General features: G+C 43.2%; 1 protein-coding gene across 1 annotated transcript in view; it reads right to left on the bottom strand.

Moving 5' to 3' along the window:
• The window catches only part of UPF2 (UPF2 regulator of nonsense mediated mRNA decay), a 60,909-nt gene extending 34,186 nt beyond the window's left edge, over nucleotides 1-26,723 (bottom strand). The window contains 4 exon segments of the mRNA XM_038741021.1: nucleotides 2,282-2,442; nucleotides 14,176-14,955; nucleotides 16,182-16,561; nucleotides 26,634-26,723. Coding sequence (XP_038596949.1) covers nucleotides 2,282-2,442; nucleotides 14,176-14,955; nucleotides 16,182-16,543 — 1,303 coding nt within the window. The 5' untranslated portion in view covers nucleotides 16,544-16,561; nucleotides 26,634-26,723.
• Between the last annotated feature and the right edge of the window lie 480 nt (nucleotides 26,724-27,203).

Genomic DNA, 27,203 nt, shown 5'->3' with positions numbered 1-27,203 from the left:
TCTCCTTCTCTGCAGTCTATTTCCTCCTGCCTTCAAGACATCTCTACTTGGATGCCCTGACGTCACCTCAAACTTAATATGTCCGAAACAGAACTCCTTATCTTCCCACCCCAATCCCGTCCTCCCCATGACTTTCCCATCACTATGCATGGCACCATCAACCTCCCTGTTGCGTGAGCCCAACACCTTGGCATTTCCTTGACTCATCTCTCTCATTCACCCCACATATTTAATGTCACCAAATTCTGTCAGTTCAACCTTCACATCACTAAAATCTGCCCTTCCCTCTCCATCCAAACTGCTACCACATTAATCCAAGCACCTATCCTAACCCACCTGGAATACTGAATCAATCTTTCTGACCTCCCTGCTTCCTGTCTTTGCCCATTACAGTCCATACTTCACTCTGCTGCCCAGACCATATTTCTACAAAAATGTTCAGTTCATATTTCCCCACTCTTCAAGAGCCTCCAGTGGTTGCTCATCGACCTCCGCATCAAACAAAAACTCTCTACCATAGGCTTTAGGGCACTCAATCTCCTTGCCCCCTCCTACCTTACCCCCCTGATTTCCTAGTACAACTCCAGCCCACACACTTTGCTCCTCTAATGCCAATCTACTCACTGTACCTCGATCTCAACTATCTTGCCGCTGACCTCTCGCCCATGTCCTGCTCCTGGCCTGGAACCCCCTCCCTCTTCATAGCCGACAGTCACTCTCCCTACCTTCAAAGCCTTATTAAAAGCACATCAACTCCAAGAGGCCTTCCTCAACTAAGTCCTCATTTACTCTTCCCTCCCTCCCTTCGGCATCACCCTTGCACTTGGATTGGCACTCTTCATTCACCCCTCACTCAGCCCCACAGCACTTAAGTACTTAGCTGCAATTTATTTACATGAATGCTTGTCTTCCCCTCTAGACTGTAAGCTCACTGTGGGCAGGGAACGTGTCTACCAACTCTGTTATGTTGTACTTTCACAAGTGCTTAGTACAGTGAGCACTCAATAAATACGATTAACTGAGAATGCCACAAAACTGTAACTTGAAGCCGACTATCTCAAAATTTGTTGAAAAATTTATATAAGAAATATAACCACACCCTATGTTGGAAAGTGGGCAGAGAAAGTCCTCTAAACTTTAAACTTTTAGAGGCACAGAGCCTCTAAACCTGAGGAGGTTCCATATGTGCTTTTAAATTGTGAAGCATGCACCAATAAAATGCACAATGAGGCGAAGTTGGGAGGAAGGTTAATGGGTCATACCACACATTTTAGGGCCAGGGGGTAAGAAGAGCTCAGTATGACATTGCGATCAAACTAAAATATTGAACAAAGAGCTCTCAACCTGCTCTCTATTTTTGAATGTTTTCCCTTTTTTGTGACTAATTTTAAAATGGAACAACCTTTAAAAATTATATTCATCAGGGTGCCTTACATCATCCTTTATATTGTGAACCCCTTGGGGACAGAGAATCCCAGGTTAACTTTAGTTTTTGTAACTCCACCTTATAGGCGTCTTTTCTGGCAGGAATGTTTCTATAACTAGAGTTTATCACCCAGTGAGTGCTTAGTAAATGCAGCAGCTTATCAGTGTGGAAAATAGAACTTGCAGATCACCAAATCAAGCACATGTTCCTCTGATAATTAGTAATTCCAATCCTGAACCAACAAATCCCGTGCAAAAAATATTAAAACTAGATTACCGAAAAGGCAGGAACTCAGTGAGGACACACTCTGGGTGTCTAAGCAGCATCTTTGGGGAATCCACTAATCAAACCAAATGCATAAGGAGGTAGAATAAATGCCCCTTCAGCAGCAAATAAAACAGCACTGCAAAGAATGATTTTTAGGTACTTCCAGTGGGGGAAAAAAACTGGCACATCAGGCACATCAACTCATATGAACAAAATGAATAAAATCTCACCAAAGATGCTAAGACTGATTACAACAGAAAATACAACTGCCGAATACCTCTACTGACATACACGCTTACATATTTTATAGAATACGTATTCTGTGAATAATCTATGCTTGAAAACTTTCTGAAACTTAATTTCCCATTATCATCTTCCCACTCACATGTTAACATTGGATTTTTATACAGTTTATCATACTATCCGTCACTTCTTACAATGAAAAGAGGGTTCTGAAAAAACCCAAAATTGAGAATTGGTACAATGTTCATTTTTAAACAAAAAGGTTTTCAGTTTGATTAGCAACTGCACATTATTAGGCTTAAACAGTGTCATGCAATAATATTTGCTACGGTGAAGTCATCCTACCCTCTGGCGTTGGTTTGTCCTGGGGGAGATCAGGCATATTTTCATCCAAAAGATCTGCTAGAGACTGAGAATTTGCCAACAGTTTCTGATAAGACATAGCAAACTCCTCATACTGCTTGTGTCGATCTTCACTCAGCTCCCCTTTAGAATGTAGAATGCGCCTAAGAAAATAAAGTCAAGAATGAAATAATCAGCAACTCTTCTTACCAAGAGAGTAGTTCTATATCTGCAACTCATGGCCTGAAAAATTCCTACTATGAAGCGTATCAATCGTATTTATTGAGCACTTACTGTGTTCAGAGCATTGTACTAAGTGCTTGGGAAAGTACAATTATAACGATATTACATGGTTGGTAGATGTGTTCCTTGCCCACAACAAGCTTACAGTCTAGAGAGATAGAGTCTACGGGACTTGTAAGCACTTTTTCTATTAGCCTAAGACAGACTTCATAAATATGCTTATAATTTGCAAAATCCAATTGAAACTTAAACGTCGTACACCCCAGGGACAGATTAAGCTTCTGGTTGGCCCAGGGTAGAGGATTCCTGGTGATTACTCATGCAAGAGTGTATCCCCTCCTATCTACCATCCCTAGGTCTCATCCACCCCTGCTCCCCGTTTTCCTTCCCAATAATGTGAGGGCTATTTTTTTTAGGGAAATGCTGCCTGGATCATCATGAGGAGAATCCTCCTGAGGCTTAGCCAATGGCTAAAGTGGACCTATATTTTCAAATTAGGCGATAATCTTCAAAACCATCATATTCCACCCTAAAACTGCCAAAGTACCAGGAAATTCTTTTTTAAAGGTCTCTCCTCTAGGAGGCCTTCCCCGACTAAGCCCTCATGTCCTCTTCTCCCACTCCCTTCTGGGTCGCCTTTGCACTTGGATTTGCACCCTCTATTCACCCCTCAGCCCCACAGCACTTATGTATATCACTGTCATTTATTTATTTCCATTAATGTCTGTCTCCCCACCTCTAGGCTGTAAGCTGGTAGTCAGGGAACCTACCAACTCTGTTATATTTACTCTCCCAAGCACTTAGTACAGTGCTCTGCACACACAGTAAACGTTCAGTGAATACAACTGATTGATTAAATAGAACACAGCTGGCACATCAACACTCCTGTGGATGACTAATATATACAACTACTCAACAGAAAGCAGCTTACGTTTTACTGATGCAGATTACCAAAAGTATTTATCAAATTAATTTTTAGCGACCCGATATAGTGTACTGAGCTTTCTCAGTGATGTGTCAAACAAAACTTGCTTTTCTTTCATTCACAAACCAAGATAAGCAGAAGTTAAAGTAAATTAATTACAAACTGTAACTTGAGTATGAGTGCGGCCTCCTTACCTTCCAAGTGGTTTCTCAAGAAGCGGTCTCTCCCCTGCTCTCTAAATCTACCCCTCTATCTGTGTCTCTGGCCCCATCCCCCATCACCTCTTAAAAACACTCCCTCCCTCCCTGCTCCTGTCACAGACCTCTCACTTCTAGAATGAATCCTTTTCCTGCTGCCTAAAAACAGTCAAGTCTCTCCAATCCTAAAAAAGCCCCCTCCAACTCGCCCCCCGCCCGTGTGCAAACCCCTTGAACAAGTTGAATACATTTTCTGCCTTCACCTTTCTCCACCAATTTTCTTCTCACACTATTACTCTTCTTCACCTCACTTTACAATTACTCTCTCAGGGAGGTGATCCACTCACATGGTTTTATCTACTAGCTCTACGCTGATGGCTACCAAAAATACATCTTCAACCTCGCCTACAAACCCACCCCATATTTCTTATTGCCTCCGGGATGTTTCCAATTCGATATCCTGCCAGCATCACAAACATTTTCATCTTCCCTCCTAGACCACCTCCCCCACTTGATTTTCCCATCTCCTCCAACAACATCCTCCTTATCCCAGAGGCCTGAAACTTTGAGGTAATAATAATGATGGCATTTATTAAGCGCTTACTATGTGCAAAGCACTATTCTAAGCACTGGCAGGTAGTTTTTCAGCTCTAACAGTCAATCAACTATGAAATCCTGCTGATTCTTCCTCCACATTTCCTGAATCTGCCTCTTCTTTGCCCCCACTGAAATGCTACCATTCTGGTCTGAGCTTGTGTCAGATTATGCTTAGATTCATGCATAGTTCTCCCACTCAATAGCCTCTACATTCCCCTACAGCCTATACTATATACAACTGTGGGGATCACCTTCTCAAAATGCCATTCAGCACTCACCTCCCTCCCATCAGAAATCTCCAATGACTACCCAGGACCTGGGTTCCAATCTCGGCTCTTCCATGCATTTGCTGTGTGACCTTGGGCAAGTCACTTAACTTCCCTGTGTCTCAATTACCTCATCTGGAAAACGGGGATTAAAACTGTGAACCCCACGTGGGACAACCTGATTCTCTAGTAACTTCTCCAGGGCTTAGAATAGTGCTTGGCACATAGTAAGTGCTTAACAAATACCATAATTATTATATGCTACGATAAGCTATTTATGTTTAGACAGTTCCCTTATCCTATAGAATAGGTTCATAACAGTCAAAAGACTCCCATTTTATTTTTAATTTGAAAGCAAGTTTTAGTTGTTTAGTAAAATCATCTAATATAGCCAGCACTTTGTAAAATAGAATTCCTTAAAAGTTTGAAGGCAAATTATAGGTCAGGCCCATTAATGAAACCTAGCAGTGGGCTTTAAAAAGTAAAAATTGCTTAATACCATCATAAATGACAGTGCTATTTGGGTGCTTTTGGTGCATAGAGCACTGCTCTGAGGACTTGGGGAACATACAACAATAATACAAGGTATGGTTTCTGCCTTCAAGCAGTTTGCTATCCAACAGAGATGTACAGGCAACAAATTGCCAAACATACCATTCTAAAAGCATTTCAATACTTGTAGCTTTAAAAATAGACTTCGTATACTGTAGTATATGTTCTTCATTCAATAATAATAATGATGGCAAATAATAATGATGGCATTTATTAAGCGCTTACTATGTGCAAAGCACTGTTCTAATTCAATGCAGTATGAACTAATTAATACACCAATTCTATCTTGGAAGTTTAAAGACTCAGAATTGAAGAGCTTTTTCCTTCAGCAAACTTTCCCATTCTAGTCATCTGAACAAACGAGAATATCCAGTTAGACAGGATACTGAAATGATTAGATATTTCCAGTATGCAAAAAGAGATTACTTATCAGAATGATAAATTTTGGATTGGAATGACTCCAATTCATTCCCTCATGAAGTAAATTAAAGGTGGAGCTGAATGTTGTTTTCCTCCACCTTTGTAATGAGAATAATTAAGAAGTTCAGGTAGAGTCAACATACAAAGGAACTGGGATTTTAACCTCTCCATTTACATCAAAGACAACTGATGGTTAAAATTCATCAATGTAACCTATACTGTTAATGCCAAGTGATGGAATTTTAAATTAGTTGTGAGAGGTAACAGAAAGATAACTTTAAAGATAATTCTGAAGACCATGTGACTATTTTCACATGGAAGTAAGAGACTCAAGGTCAGGACTTTTGAAAGACTAGGCTAAGCAAGGTATTTTCTGTTTCAAATGGATGTACCAAGTGGGCTCTCTACTAGTTCAATTCAGTTCAATCATATTTATTGAGCGCTTACTGTGTGCAGAGCACTGTACTAAGCGCTTGGGAAGTACAGGTTGGCAACATATAGAGGCGGTCCCTACCCAACAGCGGGCTCACAGTCTAGAAGGGGGAGACAGACAACAAAACGAAACATATTAACAAGATAAAATGAATAGAATGTGTACAAATAAAATAGAGTAATAAATATGTACAAACATAGATACATATATACAGGTGCTATGGGGAGGGGAAGGAGGTAAGGCGGGGGGATGGGGAGGGGGAGGAGGAGGAGAGGAAGGAGGGGGCTCAGTGTGGGAAGGCCTCCTGGAGGAGGTGAGCTCTCAGTAGGGCTTTGAAGGGAGGAAGAGAGCTAGCTTGGCGGATGTGCGGAGGGAGGGCATTCCAGGCCAGGGGAATTTCTTTTATATTTTCCTAGCTGATATATTGAAATCAACTTGGAATTTTATATTTATTAAGTCCCCAGTGTGCATTAGGGAATGTATACAATGCCACTGTAGAAAGACATCAACTATAAACCTGATTTAAAACATTAGGCAAAGCAATGGGAAGGGTCCGTGAGACAGAAATCAATATTACAGAATTCTCTCAGTAGTTACAGCGTAGAAAATTACAGAATCACATTAGTTCAAAAATTCTGTAAATTGTCACCACACTATAAATCAAAAAACCTTGGCAATTACACAATAAATTCATTTTGGTTTTAACCTTGTGCAGTAATGCGAATTAAGCACATGCCCAAAAGCTAGAGAAATCTGTCACCAGTAATTCTCTGCAATATTTTTTCTGCTTCCTTACTGTCCAGTTTTCATGGAAATGTTTGTGAGAGTACTCTGATTTTATTGTGCTCTAGGCAAAGGAAGGTGACACAAGCTAATAATCTGATAAGTGCCACCTTCCTATGTCTTCAGCCCAATAAAATCAGAGTACTCTCATACACATATTTCCACGAGAAAGAAAAATCTGCCATCAGAGCCAAATTGAAATCTAACATGGAATGCAGTTCCCTCATATCATCAATGGAAGCTGTGGCTAAACAGTGGGAGCTAAAAGCAAATACACAATTTATATGTCCTTCTGGGACCAAAACAAAAAGATTGAAAACATGCATTTAGCATCTTTCTTTCACCTCAATCTTTCCTTAAAATTGGGCTGGTAGAGGAGGGAGGTGGGAGCTCTCTGAGCTTGGCCAACCCCAATTATGTTCAGCTTTGTGTCAGTCCAACCTGCCCCATCGGGAAGTTAGTGGGCCTTATGCAGATGAACGTGGGATTGGACTGCTCTCTCTCCCTCCCTCCAGGCTCGTATCTCCTCTTGCCTTCAAGACATCTCCATCTGGATGTCTGCCCGCCATCTAAAACTCAACATGTCCAAGACTGAACTCCTTATCCTCCCTCCCAAACCCTGCCCTCTCCCTGACTTTCCCATCACTGTTGACGGCACTACCGTCCTTCCCGTCTCACAAGCCTGCAACCTTGGTGTCATCCTTGACTCCGCTCTCTCGTTCACCTCTTACATCCAATCCGTCACCAAAATCTGCCAGTCTCACCTCCGCAACATCGCCAAGATCCGCCCTTTCCTCTCCATCCAAACCGCTACCCGGCTCGTTCAATCTCTCATCCTATCCCGACTGGATTACTGCATCAGCCTCCTCTCTAATCTCCCATCTTCCTGTCTCTCCCCACTTCAATCTATACTTCACGCCGCTGCCTGGATCACCTTTGTGCAGAAACGCTCTGCGCATGTTACTCCTCTCCTCAAAAATCTCCAGTGGCTACCAATCAACCTACATATCAGGCAAAAACTCCTCACTCTTAGCTTCAAGGCTCTCCATCACCTCGCCCCCTCCTACCTCACCTCCTTTCTTTCCTTCTACAGCCCAGCCCACACCCTCCACTCCTCTGCCGCTAACCTCCTCACTGTGCCTCATTCTCGCCTGTCCCGCCGTTGACCCCGGCCCACGTCCTCTCCCTGGCCTGGAATGCCCTCCCTCCGCACATCCGCCAAGCTAGCTCTCTTTCTCCCTTCAAAGCCCTACTGAGAGCTCACCTACTCCAGGAGGCCTTCCCAGACTGAGCCCCCTCCTCCCCCTCCACCGGCCTTACCTCCTTCCCCTCCCCACAGCATCTGTATATATGTATATATGTTTGTACGTATTTATTACTCTATTTAGTTTACTTGTGCATATTTATTCTATTTATTTTATTTTGTTAATATGTTTTGTTTCGTTGTCTGTCTCCCCCTTCTAGACTGTGAGCCTGCTGTTGGGTAGAGACCATCTCTCTATATGTTGCCAACTTGTACTTCCCAAGCGCTTAGTACAGTGCTCTGCACACAGTAAGCGCTCAATAAATATGATTGAATGAATGAATGAATGTGAAGTGCAAACATGCCCAGAGAGACTTTTGTAGAAAAGTGAAAATGGGTCTGGGCTGCCCAATTTTTAAAACACATCTACAAAAGCTGACCTCCAGTAATACGACAGCTCTAACAGTTGAAGGGCTGGCAGCAATTAATGTCAATAAAAATAAAAGAAATCCCTAGTAGACTCCCCAGTTTTCTGGACAAAGCCTAGGGCAAATGAGAATCCAAACAGTGAGACTGACAAAAAAAAAAAAAAAGAGCCAGATTTTTCCAAATGCCTAAGAAACTCTTAGGCAAAGGCACAACTCCCAAGTATGAAATATGTATCTGAAAGTTCAACTTTAAAGTAAACAATTTATTATGAAATCTAATTTCCCATAGACCGGACAACAGAAATAGGGGCTTCTAGTCCTAGACATGTCAGTTACACTGACCAATACAAACACACACCTACATAGGTACAAAAGGATTTTTTTGCATTTTGCTCTTTTGATAAACTGAAATGAAAAGTGCTAAGAAAAATCCTTTCTTGTCCTCTTGACTTGTCCTTTCTTGTCCTCTTAATGAAAATGAAGATGTGCTTTCTCCACTCAGGCTTTGGATTTCAAAAGAATGCCAGTTTAGAAAAAAAAAAACATTAAAAACCCTCAAAGTGATGCTTTGCAGCACCTGACTGCAGTGACCACTCAATGAAACGGTTTTGCCAATTTCTCCTGAAGATCTTTTGTAATGGAGGAGAAAACACACAGCTAAAGAGCTTTGTAAACTAGAAACAGTTAGAGCACAGGAAGGACTCCTTGGGGATATTGCTGTTGGGGTGTTCTGAAACCTGACCTACCTCAGCACAGACCCTGTCTTCCAGGAAGCCAGCCAAAGACTGGAAAAAGACTCCTAAAACAACTCTTCCAACTTTCTGGAAACAGAGGAATTGGCTGAAGGGCAGAAATCGGCACCACATAGGGCCAGCCGGGCTGGGAGTACAGCAGAACAAATGTTCCAATTCTAGATGGGCCCACACAGCTTAAGGTCACCAGTTCTACAGTTGTTCAGATAACAGGGAGCACATTATATAAATGCTTAAAGCTAAAAGGATGTCCACACTGAACAACAGCAACCAAGAATGGTCCTTAAGAGGATCTACTGAGCAAGCCAAAATTCTGGAAGGAGCTGCCGATTTGGGGCATCCACCATGACTCTGACCAGGTCCCTAACACGCAACATCAGCATAGAGGGGCATGTCTGGAGGGGGCCCAGGTCATGGCTTCACTTTCAGTTCTGCAGCAGCGAGGCCTAGTGGAAAGAGCTCGGGCTCAGGAGTCAGAGGACCTAGATTCTAATTTGGGTTCTGTCACTTGTCTGTTATGTGAATATGGGCAAGTCACTTCTAAATTCCTCATCTGTAAAATGGGGATTAAGACTGCGAGCCCTATGCGGCATAGGGACTGTGTCCAACCTGATTATCTTGTATAATAATAATAAAAATGATGGCATTTATTAAGTGCTTACTATGTGCAAAGCACTGTTCTAAACACTGGGGAGGTTACAAGGTGATCAGGTTGCACCACAGGGGGCTCTCAGTCTTAATCCCCATTTTTACAGATGAGGTAACTGAGGCACAGAGAAGTGAAGTGACTTGCCCAAAGTCACACAGCTAACAATTGGCAGAGCTGGGATTTGAACCCGTGACCTCCGACTCCAAAGCCCATGCTCTTTCCACTGGGACACGCTGCTTCTCCATCTACCCCAGTGCTTAGTAGAGTACCTGACACACAGCATTAAAACCAACAAAAACAAATGAGGAAAAAAAAAACTATTCTGGATACCTGTATCACCAACTTGGAAACTGACTCTAAAGTGGCCACTATAAACAAGCGATGCTACCTTCGTGCAAGGTGATTACATTCTACTGTGCCCCAGCCTAGCCTATAGATACTTCCCCAACCCAGGCCATAGCACATGTCCACTCCAAACTTGAGCAGCACAGCCTAGATGACCTAGATCCTGGGAGCTTTGAGTATTACCTCTCTACCCATCAATTAATCATATTTACTGAACACTTACTGGATGCAGAGCACTGTACTAAGCACTTGGGAGAGCCCTGTGTAGTCGAGTTGGTAGACACGCTCCCTGCCCACAGTCTACCCCAATCAATCAGAATGATCAAATCCACAGGCACTGTTGACTATTGTGCTTGTGTGTAATATAATAATAATGATGGCATTTGTTAAGCGCTTACTATGTGCAGAGCACTGTTCTAAGCGCTGGGGAGGTTACAAAGTGATCAGGTTGTCCCACGGGGGGCTCACAGTCTTCATCCCCATTTGACAGATGAGGTCACTGAGGCCCACAGAATAATCATAATAATAATAATAATGATGGTGCTTTTTAAGCGCTTACTATGTGCAAAGCACTGTTCTAAGCGTTGGGGGGATACAAGGTGATCAGGTTGTCCCATGTGCGGCTCGCAATCTTCATCCCCATTTTCCAGATCACTTCTCCATATGAACTTAGAGTAAACACCCACAAGCCCACCCTCACTCACTAATGAAATCAGACTGGGCGTAGGAAATCCAAGCTGAGAGAAAATTTAAAGTCAGGTCATGACTATAAGCCCCACAATTTCTGGGATCAACCTTTTTTTTTTTGTGGCACTTTGTTAAGCGTTTACTATGGGTCAAACCCTGCTCTAAGCACTGGGGTAGACCCAACTGAATTAGGTTGGACACAGTCCCTGTTCTACATCGAAACAGGATCTTGGCCCACGCTCAGCTATACCAGTAAGAATGGCCTGACACGTCATGCTAGGATATATGTTGCTACTGGCTCCTAACTCTTGCCGTCTAAGACTAGATTCCATTACCTTCAAGAGTTCCTCTGCCCCTACGCTTTCCCACAGCAGTTTGACTCCCCGGAAACATTCCTGTAACCCATTTCAGATTTCCATTAAGGAAAAGGAGGCAGGTCACTTTCTCCACATGGTCCACTCACCTAACAAACCCAGTCTAGTGAATCAAACTTTAATACAAGAATCATTTTCAAAACTATATAGTTATAACTGCTTTGCAGGCTTTTATAACTTGATTATTTCTACTTCAAAATGTCAAGGAAAAAAATGCCTCTTGAAAATACCAAAAAATGCCTATTATGTTTACTAAAACTAACCTCAAACAGAAAACTAGAGGAATATTTTGAATACTGAATTTTTAAAGGACTGTGGCTAGGTATAGACCTTGAAAGATGCAATCCAGATGGTCAGTTCTTGTAAGAATTCTAGTTTAGGCCAGTAATAGTAATGATGGCATTTATTAAGCGCTTATTATGGGCAAAGCACATAGTACCGAGACCTCAGAGCACGGCCCTGGGAGTCGGACGGTCCTGGGTTCTTGTCCCGGCCCCACCACTTGTCCGCTGTGTCACCCTGGGCAAGTCATTTAACTTCTCTGTGCCTCAGTTACCTCATCTGTAAAATGGGGATTAAGACCGTGAGCCCCATGTGGGACTTGGACTGTGTCCAACCTGATTACCTGGGATCTACCCTAGCATTTAGAGCAGTGCCTGGCACATAGTAAGCGCTTAAATATCTCAATATAAACCTTAGTTTTGCTATGTAACAAAGCTGCAGTAGCACCCCACTCTCCTGAGACTAGAACTGGGGAAGCCGGTAAGCCGTTTCAGCAAATAATTTCTTTTAATATAGTAAAGATTAGTCTAGAGACACAACTCTACTTGTGAAGCTGGCTGAGTGAGGTATCTATTCAGGAACTGGCTCCTCCCTCTATTCTCCGAGTCAAGCTCCTACCCAGCCTTCCTCTGTAGCCCACGGGGCAGGGCTGAGCATCAAGCTGCAGCAGGTACAGGAGATGGATAATTGCCAGCACCTTAGGCCAGCTCCTTCTCACTGGGGTGAGGGAACTCACTTTCCTCCACAATCCCTCATCTAGTGATTGACTTTTTCTTTTTTTTTTTTACCCATTATTACTGACATTATGCATTCACTAAGTGCCAACCACAGTACGATGCACCGCAGCAAATATAAGATTGTCGATCATCTATCGATCCCTTTAAGTATCTGCCAAATGAGAAAAATGGAAAACTGACCCTGAAAAACAGAGAGAAAATGAAAAAAAAGCTACTCTAAAAAATGGTTAGTGTCGACTTGGGTATGTGGGATGCAAGTGCTCATGTCATCTTAGCAGGAAAGTTCCCAGGGGCACAAACTGGATCCTGTGAGCCCTCTCATGGGCCTCTGCCAAACTCGAGAAGTGTGAACTGGTACCCTGCCTGACACCTGACCTCATTTAAGGTTAGGAGGGAGAGCACACGAGTAATTATCCCTGAGGAGAGAAGAGGGGCTTCAGGACACTATCAATTCCTCACGCACGTACACCAGGCTCCATGTGATTAGAGGCCCACAGAGCTCTCTAACCCAAGGAGGCCTAAAATGTAGGGGAGGAGGAGGAAGAAGGTTCTGCAGGCCAAAACAAATAACCGCTATTTTCTCATTTGCCTGTTGGATATGTTAAATTCTCAGTCTGTTCAAAATTGTTCCTCAGGTGAAATGAGTAAACTCTACATGAAAAATCATCAGTTGCAAAGTGCCAAAATGGCATAAAGTAGTTCGAGGATATTATTCAGTCTGAAAATATACTTAGAAACTGCCTCCTTCCAGCCCAAGGCAGCCTCAGAAGTAGTAGTAACCCAGTATTTACTAAGCTAAACTACGCGCTGGGACAGAAGACACAGGTGGGATTCAGACATGGTCCCTGTCCCTTCGGAGGGTCAACAGCATAAAAGACATGCAGGTATACCTTTTTTTTTTTAATGTAGCCAAGTTCACCTTCAAAACTGCCCTCTTAGACACACAAACTTAACTCCAGCACCATTTCCTGAAGCTCTCAGCGGTCCCTTCTCGGGCATTCCTGTTCCTTCCTGAAACCCAATGACTCTGTTGCAATCAGCGGCTCATTTACGGCATCCCTGCCAGTCAAGTTGCGCCCATCAGTACTCCCATTCTCATATATTCACCTAAAACAATATTCACCGACACCTTACGCTACAGGCAAAGTCAAGAGGACAAGAAAGGACTTTTCTTCTGCCACACTAATGTCCTCAGAGCCAGAACACAGCCAGTTCTGCAATGACGCATGTTTTCATTACACACTTCAGATAGAACATTTTTAGGTACTTGGGGAATGTTCTTTCTACCTGGATACAACCCAGGGGGGTGCTGAAAGAAACGGTTTTTACCTACGGGTACTGTGTCAGTCAAGGGGTGAGTACCGTTGCGTGAATTTTCTGTACTGTAAGGTTCTTTAGGAACAAACCCCACACTGCAGAAGAACTGACCCTATGGGAAAAGTAATAATTTCAGAGGATCAGGCTTGCTTATAAGAAGCAGCCAACTAGGTATCTGGCCCAAAATATAGTTACAAGTGAGACTTCCATGACAACAATGACTTTTCGATGCTCTTGCTCCTTAATTTCCCAGATTACATGACCATCACAACAATGACAAGAGTAAACAAAAACACAACCTAAATTAATCCACTTGAATGGGAAAAGAATTCAGAGGGAAATGGGGCAAAGAGGAAAATTACTCAAGTGGCAAAGAAAGAAATGCAGTCCTTGATCTTAATGGGGCTGTAGCAAACCAAAGCAAGGGAAAAAAAAATTCCACAGACTAGAAACCGCAATAAAATTGCCAGACTCACTTTAACTAGGAAACAAACCCAGCAGTTGTTCCTAGTTCAAAGAGCTTATGACACTTTGAAAATTTCCCAGTATTTCCACGATTAATCTGCACTCACCCCTTTTCTAAATTTTTCTCCACAGACACCAAGACTAAGAATAAGATTTACTCCAGAACAAATTCTCAAATCCTGAGAAATATCTGAAAAATCACCTGTTTTGTCTCTCAATATTCTGTAGCTCCCTGTGGTCCCTTTTCAGGTGTTTGGTCAAAGATGTAAAGTATTCTTTTAACAGGTTCTGGAAAGGCTGCTGTTTCTCTGGGCTGATTATCTCACTAGGAGGAAAACTCAAATTAAACTTCTCTGCAGCACCCTTCACTTTTCTTGGTACCAACCCAGCAATATCATCTCCACAGTGCCGGCAAAAGCTAATCACCACAGAAACGTGAGTATGGGATTCACGATCTGCATTAATAATGTTTTTCAGCTGCTCATAGATTAAGGATAAACCTTCCTTGTCAGTGAAAATCCCAACTATTGTCAGCTCTGCAATGAAACGCAAGTCCGTTCGTAATTTGGTAATGTTAGGAGTTTTTTCCTCTTTTCTTGCTTCAAAATGTTTCTTCCAAACCTGAAGAAGTGATGGAGCAAAGTCAGCATACCGCTGATGAAACAAAGAGCACAAGTGCACAGCACAGTTCACATCTGATATTTTCAGCTTCGCTTCCACGATGGACGCGACAGCTTCCGCGATGTATTTACTTAAATTGAGGCCATTAAAATCGTGGGACAAGGAGTCTCTCTGTTGCTCCGTAATTGTTTTTAGCTTCTTGACGAAGGCGGTGTTCTTCTTCAAACTTGAGTCCAGCCTGCTGAAGAAATTCTCCTCAGGTCGGTTTTCCGGCGCATTCTGATTTTTGCTACGGAGTTCCTTTCTCGCCTGGTGGCGTTCCCACGCTTCCTGGTGGAGCTGATGTGCTTCCTCTTTCTCTCTAGGATCAAAACAAACACAACTACGAATAATACTTTGCATTTTTATTTTAGCCATTCATAAATTATACATCACCCTCAATTTCCTTATAATTCAAACCAGGAAACCGACGCAGAAGTAAGCAGTCAGCCTACCTTGTGGATGTTAGAACTTGGCTGGCGTACAAGGACAACCACCAACCATCCTGCAAAACGGGCCTCTATTATCAATGCCTCGAATGATATAATAAAAAGTGTATTCATTACGTCTGCTGCTAACTCTGGGACGTCCAGGGTTTGGAGGTAAATCGAAGTTAAAAATCAACGTTACTATGGCAAATTGGAGAACTAAGTGGCTTTTAATAGGATGGGCTTCAATAGGGACAAAAGCAGAGGGATGCCTCTCGAGAAGAAAAAGACACCCCGCAACATAGTGAGCCACAACTGTCTTCATGCAAGAACAGACAAGAAAGAACCACAAGGAGTATGAAACACAAGGAAAGAGGAGTCAGCAATGTAGCGCTTACTGTACTTTAAAAGAAGTTATGAAATTCGGATGACTAACAAGAATGTAGCGGGAAGCACATCATCTTCGTCTATATTGAAATGACATATAAGGGATAGCAAACAGTTGTTCCCACTGAGGACAGAATGAGAAAACAGAAATTGCAGCAGAAAGGATGCGGTTAAACCTTAGAAAGAACTTAAGTTTGGAATACCCAATGAAATAATGATAAATGTAGACTCTGTCTCTGGAGATTTGAGAAGATATAAAACAATTCTCTTCCTGGCTGGAGTAGAGAGAGATGGCCAATCCTTGGATTCTCTGCTCTCCCAAGGATCACCACTCCTTACTTGCTAAGAAATATTTAGAGGGAAGAGTCTCCGAGACCATAAAGCAGTCTGAGTTCCTCTTGTAAATATCCTATTAATGCATATACAAAAGTAAATACTGCCTTACTTCTGATATTATATCTTAGAAGCATGAAGCCCCTTGATAGTTGTACAACTCCAATTTTCTTAAGTTACTGAAGGCTTTCTGTATAGATGATGCTGTATAGATATACTGTGTTTTACGTATAAAGTTTTAATTTTAAAGTTCAGTATGACATGGGAAAATGTGCTCTCAAAAAAATTACAAAAAAAACCAGGCTTCTGATTACTTTGGATCCAAAGGACATCCCCCCCCATACTCGGAACAATAAATAGGAGACTGACTTAGTAATAAAAGTAAACAGAACTGTCTTACTTTAACTGAGCAGCTGCTTCTTCCTGCTGACGCTTCACCTCTTCTTCTTGCTTCTTTCTCTCTTCCTCTTCAAGTTTCTTCTTTTCCTCTTCCTCCTTTTTCTTTAGTTCTTCCTCTGCTTTTACCTTCTCTTCCTCTTTCTTCTTTCGCTCCTTGTCCTCTTTTTTTCGTTTATCTTCTTCCAACTTCTTCTTCTTATCTTCAGGCACCTTTATTGCCTCTCTCTTGGTGCTAATTTTGATATCATCTTTGGGTTTTTCCCTGCTGCTCACAGTTCTCCTTTCATTGCAGTCTTTCTCTTTGCTGTTCAACAAAGATTCTTTTTCTTCCATGCTTGCCGGCTTTTTACGCTCAGCTGGCATTATGTTTCAAAGTCAAACCTGCCAAAGTAAAAGAATATCAATGGACTTCGTGATTGTTTTCCTCTGCACTTTCAAAGAACAGTCACTCCCCCAAAAGACCCATGAAATGCAAATCTTCAAATGATGATGAGCAAATAACAACTGAAGCAAAACTGAGCCCATTTTTAACATTAAACAGACAAGTTTGTAGTCTCACTTACTACTGCTTTTTGTAACCCTTTCCTGGGTTAAAGCGCATTGAATTTTTTTTAACGTACATGTTTCATAAGGCTACCTTATGGCTTTTTATCCACCTGTTTCATAAGGCTTCAATAATGTTCCCAAAATGCAGCAGCTGGCGTAATTCCTGCATCGCAAACAGAAATACTAGGACTTGGAAACATCAGATTAATCGGCCAAACAAATCAACATTAGGAATATATTTATGGTTCAAGACATTCAATGATGATCTTGTTGCTTTAACTACCACATTAGATCACTTAAATCTTTGGCAAAAACAAAAAACCCAAAAACAAATAAAAAACCCCACTCTTTTTAGACAGGTTAAAAACATTCAGTTCTGGAAGGTACTTTAAACGCCAGGCTTTCCACGAAGCTCCTTTACAAGAGGTTTAAAATGTACCCCCCCAGAAAAAAGAAAAGGTCTTTGCAGGAAACAAAGTGCAATTTCTTTTAGAAAGCTCCTCATCATCAAATATAGCTGAACAGTTCTACAAAAAGTTCTAGTTATTTCTTGGAGATGGCAGACTTTTAACTTAGCTTATTCTTTCAAAGATACTTGAACTTTTAGACTCGTAAACTGCCTGACGATATTAAGCATGTCCCAAAATAGTTGTTTTCTAAAAGTCATGTGTGGTTCAAAGTTCTGCATATTTAAAAATCTCCCTGGAGAAGGAATTTTTTTTTTAATCAAAAATTTTGAACTCACGCAGATTCATGATTTTCACACTACGGGATCTGCAAAGGATGGTTTAAAAATGATCATGATTTTAATGGCTTATGATAGAAGGATTTATGATTTACCACTTTTTGAAAAGCACATCTATCAGCCAGCAGGCAGAGCATTACCCAAAATGATGGCAATCAATACTGAATTGCCCATCATCTACATACCTATTTGACCATTTTTTTTTTCACATATTAGGGCGCTGCTTACTAAGACACTCTTGTCTATTACAACTAAGCCTTGGAAATAATCAAAGTTTCAACTAAGAAAGTTATTCTCAGACATGTAGACATGTAGGGGAAGCAGCGTGGCTCAGTGGAAAGAGCACGGGCTTTGGAGTCAGAGGTCATCGGTTCAAATCCCGCCTCCGCCACTTGTCAGCTGTGTGACTTTGGGCAGGTCACTTAACTTCTCTGTGCCTCAGTTCCCTCATCTGTAAAATGGGGATTAAGACTGTGAGCCCCACGTGGGACAACCCGATCACCTTGTAAACTCCCCAGCGCTTAGAACAGTGCTTTGCACATAGTAAGTGCTTAATAAATGCCATTATTATGTAGACAACCTAGAATTAGAGAACTAGAGAACTTAGCCCAAGGTAAGCAGGTTCAAATGCTCTTCTGGGAACAAGATAACCTAGGCTGTATTCTTGGCTCTGACATAGCATCCTCTTTTGACTATGAAAAAACCCATGATCCTCAAATTCCATCAAAACAGAGATTTTGGTTAGATAAATGACCAGCAGGGCTGTAATGAAAATGCCTGAGGCACTTGAAGTTGATAAGACAGAAACTGATGATCTCTACGTTAGTTAGTTTCAGCATTTTCAACTACACGCACTGAAGCCAGCGCGCAGTAACAAGTGTGCTTTTCCAGAGACCATCCTGACATTTCCTGGCTATCTCCTGGCAGCCTGGTAAGGTACTTCTCGGCAGAAAAAATCCAGAGGTAACACAATGAAATCACGATAATTTTGGAGTGGTGAAGTTTAATCTCATAAGGCTGTGCTTTCTGAAACAACTGTGAACCTAGCTTCAAAGTTATACCTTTTCACAACAGGAATGATTTATTAAACTGTGTCCTACATGTCACAATAAGACTTCCGACGTGTGAGTTTGCACAACTGACAAGAGGGAATTCTCCACAGTAAAAAATTAAATCCCTCTAACAGGGTCTCTAATGATGAAATCAACCTTACCACTGTCCCCAAACTATTAAAAGACGACTTACTGGTAAACCGGCATATAAAAAAAAGATGACCCCAAATTTAAGAATCTCAATACGTTTATGAAACCCAAGTTTACTTATTTTAAGTAAAGTGCACACAGAGTGCATGGGTCCAAACCAGAGTGCTCAACATTTAAGTTGCACGAAAGTCCCAACGGAGCTCTAGATCCACTTTAATGTAAGCCTGGAAATTCTTATTTTACCTGATTCGAGTTATGATTTAAATTTAAATCTGAACCTTTCATTTAGTCCAAATGCTTCAATAATTAAAGTAACGAGAAGCGGTGTGGCCTAGTAGTCAGAAGGACTTGGGTTCTTTAATCCCTGGCTCTGCCATTTGTTGTTGGCTATGTGACCTTGGGCAAGTCACTTCACTGAGCCTCTGTTTCCTCATCTGAGCAACGGATTAACACTGAGTGCCCCATGTGGGACAGGAACCGTGTCCAACCAGGTTATCGCAGCACTTAATACAGTGCCTGGCACGTAGTAAGCGCTGAAAAAATACCATAAAAAAATGAGTACTTACATTTAAAGTAGATATGGACAGAAAAAGCCATGGTAGAAACATAATTTGAAAGGGCAGAAACTGTGTCTTTAGCTGTACCCTTCCAGGGGCCTAGAACACTGTGATGCACCCAACAGATGTTTGGTAAATACTAATGATGATGAATTTTCCTTTTAGCATATTAGTATTACAACACCATGTTTAGTTTGAAAAGATCTTCGATGGGCACCCATTTTGACAAATCTGTTGAACTGCCCACTGTCTTCACCTCATTCAGAAAGTTACACAGAACCCTTGAACTTTAATTTATTTGAAGGGAGTGGGTGTGTTCATTTGCTCTGAGTGCCAATGTTCAATTATCATCGGGTAGTTTTATACAAGATTTTGAAACTTATTTGGCATCTTAGGGGCAACTCTCTTAAAAGAAGCACAAAAAGCCCCACTATAATCTACTTCCTCAGAATGAACAGATTTACCAATGTCACAGGATGCATTCAGGATACGAATTGGCATAATTTTTTGAAGTTCCTCTCTAGTCCTAAGCTCCTACTTACTGAGGCATGCAGATGTCTGAGATGGTGAGCACCCATTCACCACGTATACTAGAAAAGTTAAAAGAAGTAAAAGCCGCCCATGTAGGTTAAGCTGTTAGGAGCCAGGCTAGCAGCAAGTGGAGAATCAATCAATCAATCAACTGTATTTATTGAGCGCTTACTGTGTGCAGAACACTGTACTAAGCGCTTGGGAAGTACAAGTCGGCAACACGTAGAGACAGTCCCTACCCAACAGCGGGCTCACAGTCTAGAAGAACTGGTCTCCCCCTTAAATGCATCCCTTAAGGACAGGACATGTGGACTACAGGAGATACGAATTATATTTTATGAATCCTCATGCCCGTAAAAGAGAATATTCGTTTCTCCCATACTCCCACGGATTGGTGTGGTGTGCCTCGGGACAGAATCCGCAAACTTCCAGATCCAGCTCATCGTAGCCTTTGGTTTAAATGTGAAGGGACGTTACCGGTGTGCGGGACTCCGGGGTCTGGTGAAACACGAGTTCCAGACTAGCCCCCAGGCCAATAATAATAATAATAATAATAATTAATAATAATAATAAATAATTTTGGTATTTGTTAAGCGCTGACTATATGCAAAGCACTGTTCTAGGCGCTGGGGAGGATACAAGGTGATCAGATTGTCCCATGTGGGGCTCACAATCAATCCCCATTTTACATCATCATCAATCGTATTTATTGAGCGCTTACTGTGTGCGGAGCACTGTACTAAGCGCTTGGGAAGTCCAAGTTGGCAACATATAGAGACAGTCCCTACCCAACAGTGGGCTCACAGTCTAAAAGGAGGAGACAGAGAACACAACCAAACATACTTAACTGAGGCCCAGGGAAGTTAAGTGACTTGCCCAAAGTCACACAGCCGGGATTTGAACCTATGATCTCTGACTCTCAAGCCCAGGCTCTTTCCACTAAGCCACGCTGCTTCTCTAGTCACGAACACGTTCATCCTTCTGTAGCAAACCACCCACCCACCCAAGTGGGCCGGTACCACGCCGCTGGTCATCATCAATCGTATTTATTGAGCGCTTACTGTGTGCAGAGCACTGTGCTAAGCGCTTGGGAAGTACAAATTGGCAACATATAGAGACAGTCCCTACCCAACAGTGGGCTCACAGTCTAGAAGGGGGAGACAGATAACAAAACCAAACATACTAACAAAATAAAATACATAGAATAATAATAATAATAATGATGGCATTTATTAAGCACTTACTATGTGCAAAGCACTGTTCTAAGCACTGGGGAGATTACAAAGTGATTGGGTTGTCCCACGTGGGGCTCACAGTCTTAATCCCCTTTTTACAGATGAGGTAACTGAGGCACAGAGAAGTTAAGTGACTTGCCCAAAGTCACACAGCTGGCAATTGGCGGAGCCGGGATTTGAACCCATGAACTCTGACTCCAAAGCCCAGGCTCTTTCCACTGAGCCACGCTGTATGTATCATCATCATCATCATCAATCGTATTTATTACGCGCTTGCTATGTGCAGAGCACCGTACTAAGCGCTTGGGAAGTACAAATTGGCAACATATAGAGACAGTCCCTACCCAACAGTGGGCTCACAGGGTAGAAGGGGGAGACAGAGAACAAAACCAAACATACTAACAAAATAAAATAAATAGAATAGATAGGTACAAGTAAAATAGAGTGATAAATATGTACAAACATATATACATATATACAGGTGCTGTGGGGAAGGGAAGGAAGTAAGATGGGGGGGGATGGAGAGGGGGACGAGAGGAAGGATGGGGCTCACAGATGCCACGGGGGTAGAGGAAGGGAGCGCGGAGGTCCGCAGATGGTGTATTTTAGTTTCACTCGGGTGGAGCTGGCGCAGGCGGCCCACCCTTCGGTCCCTGGGTGGGCCCAGACCCGTGGTGCAGACGCCCCGTGCCCGGTGGTCGTCATCATCATCAATCGTATTTATTGAGCGCTTACTATGTGCAGAGCACTGTACTAAGCGCTTCGGAAGTCCAAATTGGCAACACAAAGAGACAGTCCCTACCCAACATTGGGCTCACAGTCTAAAAGGGGGAGACAGAGAACAAAACCCAACATGCTAACAAAATAAAATAGAATAGATATGTACAAGTAAAATAAATAAATAGAGTAATAAATATGTACAAACATATATACAGGTACTGTGGGGAAGGGAAGGAGGTAAGATGGTCATCATCATCAGTCGTATTTATTGAGCGCTTCCTACGTGCAGAGCACTGTACTAAGCGCTTGGGAAGTACAAATTGGCAACACATAGAGACAGTCCCTACCCAACATTGGGCTCACAGTCTAAAAGGGGGAGACAGGGAACAAAACCAAACATGCTAACAAAATAAAATAAATAGAATAGATATGTACAAGTAAAATAAATAAATAAATAGAGTAATAAATATGTACAAACATATATACATATAGACAGGTGCTGTGGGGAAGGGAAGGAGGTAAGATGGTCATCATCATCAGTCGTATTTATTGAGCGCTTACTACGGGCAGAGCACTGTACTAAGCGCTTCGGAAGTCCAAATCGGCAACACATTGAGACAGTCCCTACCCAACATTGGGCTCACAGTCTAAACAAAACAAAACATATTAATAAAATAAATAGAATAACAAACATAAACGGTAGGTCTCAACTGGGGAGTACTATCAATCAATCAATCAATCGTATTTATTGAGCACTTACTGTGTGCAGAGCACTGTACTAAGCGCTTGGGAAGATACAAGTTGGCAACACATAGAGACAGTCCCTACCCAACATTGGGCTCACAGTCTAAAAGGGGGAGACAGGGAACAAAACCAAACATGTTAACAAAATAAAATAAATAGAATAGATATGTACAAGCGAAATAAATAGAGTAATAAATATGTACAACCATATATACATATATACAGGTGCTGTGGGGAAGGGAAGGAGGTAAGATGGTCATCATCATCAATCGTATTTATTGAGCGCTTACTACGGGCAGAGCACTGTACTAAGCGCTTGGGAAGTCCAAATTGGCAACACATAGAGACAGTCCCTGCCCAGCATTGGGCTCCCAGTCTAAAAGGGGGAGACAGAGAACAAAACCAAACATGCCAACAGAATAAAATAAATAGAATAGATATGTACAAGCAAAATAAATAGAGTAATAAATATGTACAAACATATACACAGGTGCTGTGGGGAAGGGAAGGAGGTAAGATGGTCATCATCATCAATCGTATTTATTGAGCGCTTACTACGTGCAGAGCACTGTACTAAGCGCTTGGGAAGTCCAAATCGGCAACACATAGAGACAGTCCCTACCCAACATTGGGCTCCCAGTCTAAAAGGGGGAGACAGGGAACACAACCAAACGTGCTACGTGCAGAGCACTGTACTAAGCGCTTGGGAAGTCCAAATTGGCAACATATCATCATCATCATCAATCGTATTTATTGAGCGCTTACTACGTGCAGAGCACTGTACTAAGCGCTTGGGAAGTCCAAATCGGCAACATATCATCTTCATCATCAATCGTATTTATTGAGCGCTTGCTACGTGCAGAGCACTGTACTAAGCGCTGGGGAAGTCCAAACTGGCAACGTATCATCTTCATCACCAATCGTATTTATTGAGCGCTTGCTACGTGCAGAGCACTGTACTAAGCGCTGGGGAAGTCCAAATTGGCAACATATCATCTTCATCACCAATCGTATTTATTGAGCGCTTACTACGTGCAGAGCACTGTACTAAGCGCTGGGGAAGTCCAAACTGGCAACATATCATCTTCATCACCAATCGTATTTATTGAGCGCTTACTACGTGCACAGCACTGTACTAAGCGCTTGGGAAGTCCAAACTGGCAACATATCATCTTCATCACCAATCGTATTTACTGAGCGCTTACTACGTGCAGAGCACTGTACTAAGCGCTGGGGAAGTCCAAACTGGCAACATATCATCTTCATCACCAATCGTATTTACTGAGCGCTTGCTACGTGCAGAGCACTGTACTAAGCGCTGGGGAAGTCCAAATTGGCAACATATCATCTTCATCATCAATCGTATTTATGGAGCGCTTACTACATGCAGAGCACTGTACTAAGCGCTGGGGAAGTCCAAACTGGCAACACATAGAGACAGTCCCTACCCAGCATTGGGCTCCCAGTCTAAAAGGGGGAGACAGAGAACACAAACATGCTACGTGCAGAGCACTGTACTAAGCGCTTGGGAAGTCCAAATTGGCAACATATCATCATCATCATCAATCGTATTTATTGAGCGCTTATTACGTGCAGAGCACTGTACTAAGCGCTTGGGAAGTCCAAACTGGCAACATATCATCTTCATCACCAATCGTATTTACTGAGCGCTTGCTACATGCAGAGCACTGTACTAAGCGCTGGGGAAGTCCAAATTGGCAACATATCATCTTCATCACCAATCGTATTTATTGAGCGCTTGCTACGTGCAGAGCACTGTACTAAGCGCTGGGGAAGTCCAAACTGGCAACATATCATCTTCATCACCAATCGTATTTATTGAGCGCTTACTACGGGCAGAGCACTGTACTAAGCGCTGGGGAAGTCCAAACTGGCAACATATCATCTTCATCACCAATCGTATTTACTGAGCGCTTGCTACGTGCAGAGCACTGTACTAAGCGCTGGGGAAGTCCAAATTGGCAACATATCATCTTCATCACCAATCGTATTTATTGAGCGCTTGCTACGTGCAGAGCACTGTACTAAGCGCTGGGGAAGTCCAAACTGGCAACATATCATCTTCATCACCAATCGTATTTATTGAGCGCTTACTACGGGCAGAGCACTGTACTAAGCGCTGGGGAAGTCCAAATTGGCAACATATCATCTTCATCATCAATCGTATTTACTGAGCGCTTACTACGTGCAGAGCACTGTACTAAGCGCTGGGGAAGTCCAAACTGGCAACATATCATCTTCATCACCAATCGTATTTACTGAGCGCTTACTACGGGCAGAGCACTGTACTAAGCGCTGGGGAAGTCCAAACTGGCAACATATCATCTTCATCATCAATCGTATTTATTGAGCGCTTACTACGTGCACAGCACTGTACTAAGCGCTGGGGAAGTCCAAACTGGCAACATATCATCTTCATCACCAATCGTATTTATTGAGCGCTTGCTACGTGCAGAGCACTGTACTAAGCGCTTGGGAAGTCCAAATTGGCAACATATCATCATCATCATCAATCGTATTTATTGAGCGCTTACTACGTGCAGAGCACTGTACTAAGCGCTGGGGAAGTCCAAACTGGCAACGTATCATCTTCATCACCAATCGTATTTACTGAGCGCTTGCTACGTGCAGAGCACTGTACTAAGCGCTGGGGAAGTCCAAGTTGGCAACATATCATCATCATCATCAATCGTATTTATTGAGCGCTTGCTACGTGCACAGCACTGTACTAAGCGCTGGGGAAGTCCAAACTGGCAACATATCATCTTCATCACCAATCGTATTTATTGAGCGCTTGCTACGTGCAGAGCACTGTACTAAGCGCTGGGGAAGTCCAAATTGGCAACATATCATCATCATCATCAATCGTATTTATTGAGCGCTTACTACGTGCAGAGCACTGTACTAAGCGCTGGGGAAGTCCAAACTGGCAACACATAGAGACAGTCCCTACCCAGCATTGGGCCAATCGTATTTATTGAGCGCTTACTACGTGCACAGCACTGTACTAAGCGCTGGGGAAGTCCAAACTGGCAACATATCATCTTCATCACCAATCGTATTTATTGAGCGCTTGCTACGTGCAGAGCACTGTACTAAGCGCTGGGGAAGTCCAAACTGGCAACATATCATCTTCATCACCAATCGTATTTATTGAGCGCTTGCTACGTGCACAGCACTGTACTAAGCGCTTGGGAAGTCCAAACTGGCAACATATTATCTTCATCACCAATCGTATTTACTGAGCGCTTACTACGTGCAGAGCACTGTACTAAGCGCTGGGGAAGTCCAAACTGGCAACATATCATCATCATCATCATCAATCGTATTTATTGAGCGCTTACTACGTGCACAGCACTGTACTAAGCGCTTGGGAAGTCCAAATTGGCAACATATCATCATCATCATCATCAATCGTATTTATTGAGCGCTTACTACGTGCAGAGCACTGTACTAAGCGCTTGGGAAGTCCAAATTGGCAACACATAGAGACAGTCCCTACCCAACACTGGGCTCCCAGTCTAAAAGGGGGAGACAGAGAACACAACCAAACATGCTACGTGCAGAGCACTGTACTAAGCGCTTGGGAAGTCCAAATTGGCAACATATCATCATCATCATCAATCGTATTTATTGAGCGCTTGCTACGTGCACAGCACTGTACTAAGCGCTTGGGAAGTCCAAACTGGCAACATATCATCTTCATCACCAATCGTATTTACTGAGCGCTTACTACGGGCAGAGCACTGTACTAAGCGCTGGGGAAGTCCAAACTGGCAACATATCATCTTCATCACCAATCGTATTTACTGAGCGCTTGCTACGTGCAGAGCACTGTACTAAGCGCTGGGGAAGTCCAAACTGGCAACATATCATCTTCATCACCAATCGTATTTATTGAGCGCTTGCTACGTGCAGAGCACTGTACTAAGCGCTGGGGAAGTCCAAACTGGCAACATATCATCTTCATCACCAATCGTATTTATTGAGCGCTTACTACGTGCACAGCACTGTACTAAGCGCTTGGGAAGTCCAAACTGGCAACATATCATCTTCATCACCAATCGGATTTACTGAGCGCTTACTACGTGCACAGCACCGTACTAAGCGCTGGGGAAGTCCAAACCGGCAACACATCGCGACTGACCGTACCTCCTGGAGTCCGCGGGTCACCCCGGCGGGGCCCATCCTTCGGATCGGCCGTCCGGGCCCGGGGGTCGCGACGGCCTGGGCGAAAGTTGGGGAGAGGGAAGTGGCGGCCTCGCCCCGCCCAGCCTCAGTTTCCCCGTCCCTCCTCCTCAATCGTATTTATTGAGCGCTTGCTCTGTGCAGAGCACTGGACTAAGCGCTCGGGAAGGACAAACTGGCAACACCTAGGGACAGTCCCGACCCAACAGTGGGCTCCCCCCATGGCCCCCGTCCGATTCCTCAGGCGGCCCGGGGAGCCTCCCCCTCCCCTCCCTCCCCAGTGGGGGGGCTGAGGGGAGCCCCTCGGCGCTCACCTCCCGCCCGTTGTCAACGTGGGCGCTCAGCACAGTGCTCCGCACATAGTAAGCGCTCAATAAATACGATCGACGACGGTCAGCCCCGGGTTTCCCAGCACCAACTCCGCCACCCACCCACTCACTCTAAGGCTTCTCCTCCTCCCCGTCGCCGCCGCCGCCGCCGCCGTCGTCGTCTTCCCACCCTCCCCTCAGAGGGCCCGCCTTCGCCTCAGCTCCC

This window comes from Tachyglossus aculeatus, assembly GCF_015852505.1.
Source record: "Tachyglossus aculeatus isolate mTacAcu1 chromosome 12 unlocalized genomic scaffold, mTacAcu1.pri SUPER_6_unloc_1, whole genome shotgun sequence".
Taxonomy (NCBI): Eukaryota; Metazoa; Chordata; class Mammalia; order Monotremata; family Tachyglossidae; genus Tachyglossus; species Tachyglossus aculeatus.
Note: the sequence above shows the minus strand (reverse complement) of the source record. Positions and strands in the feature narration are given on the sequence as shown.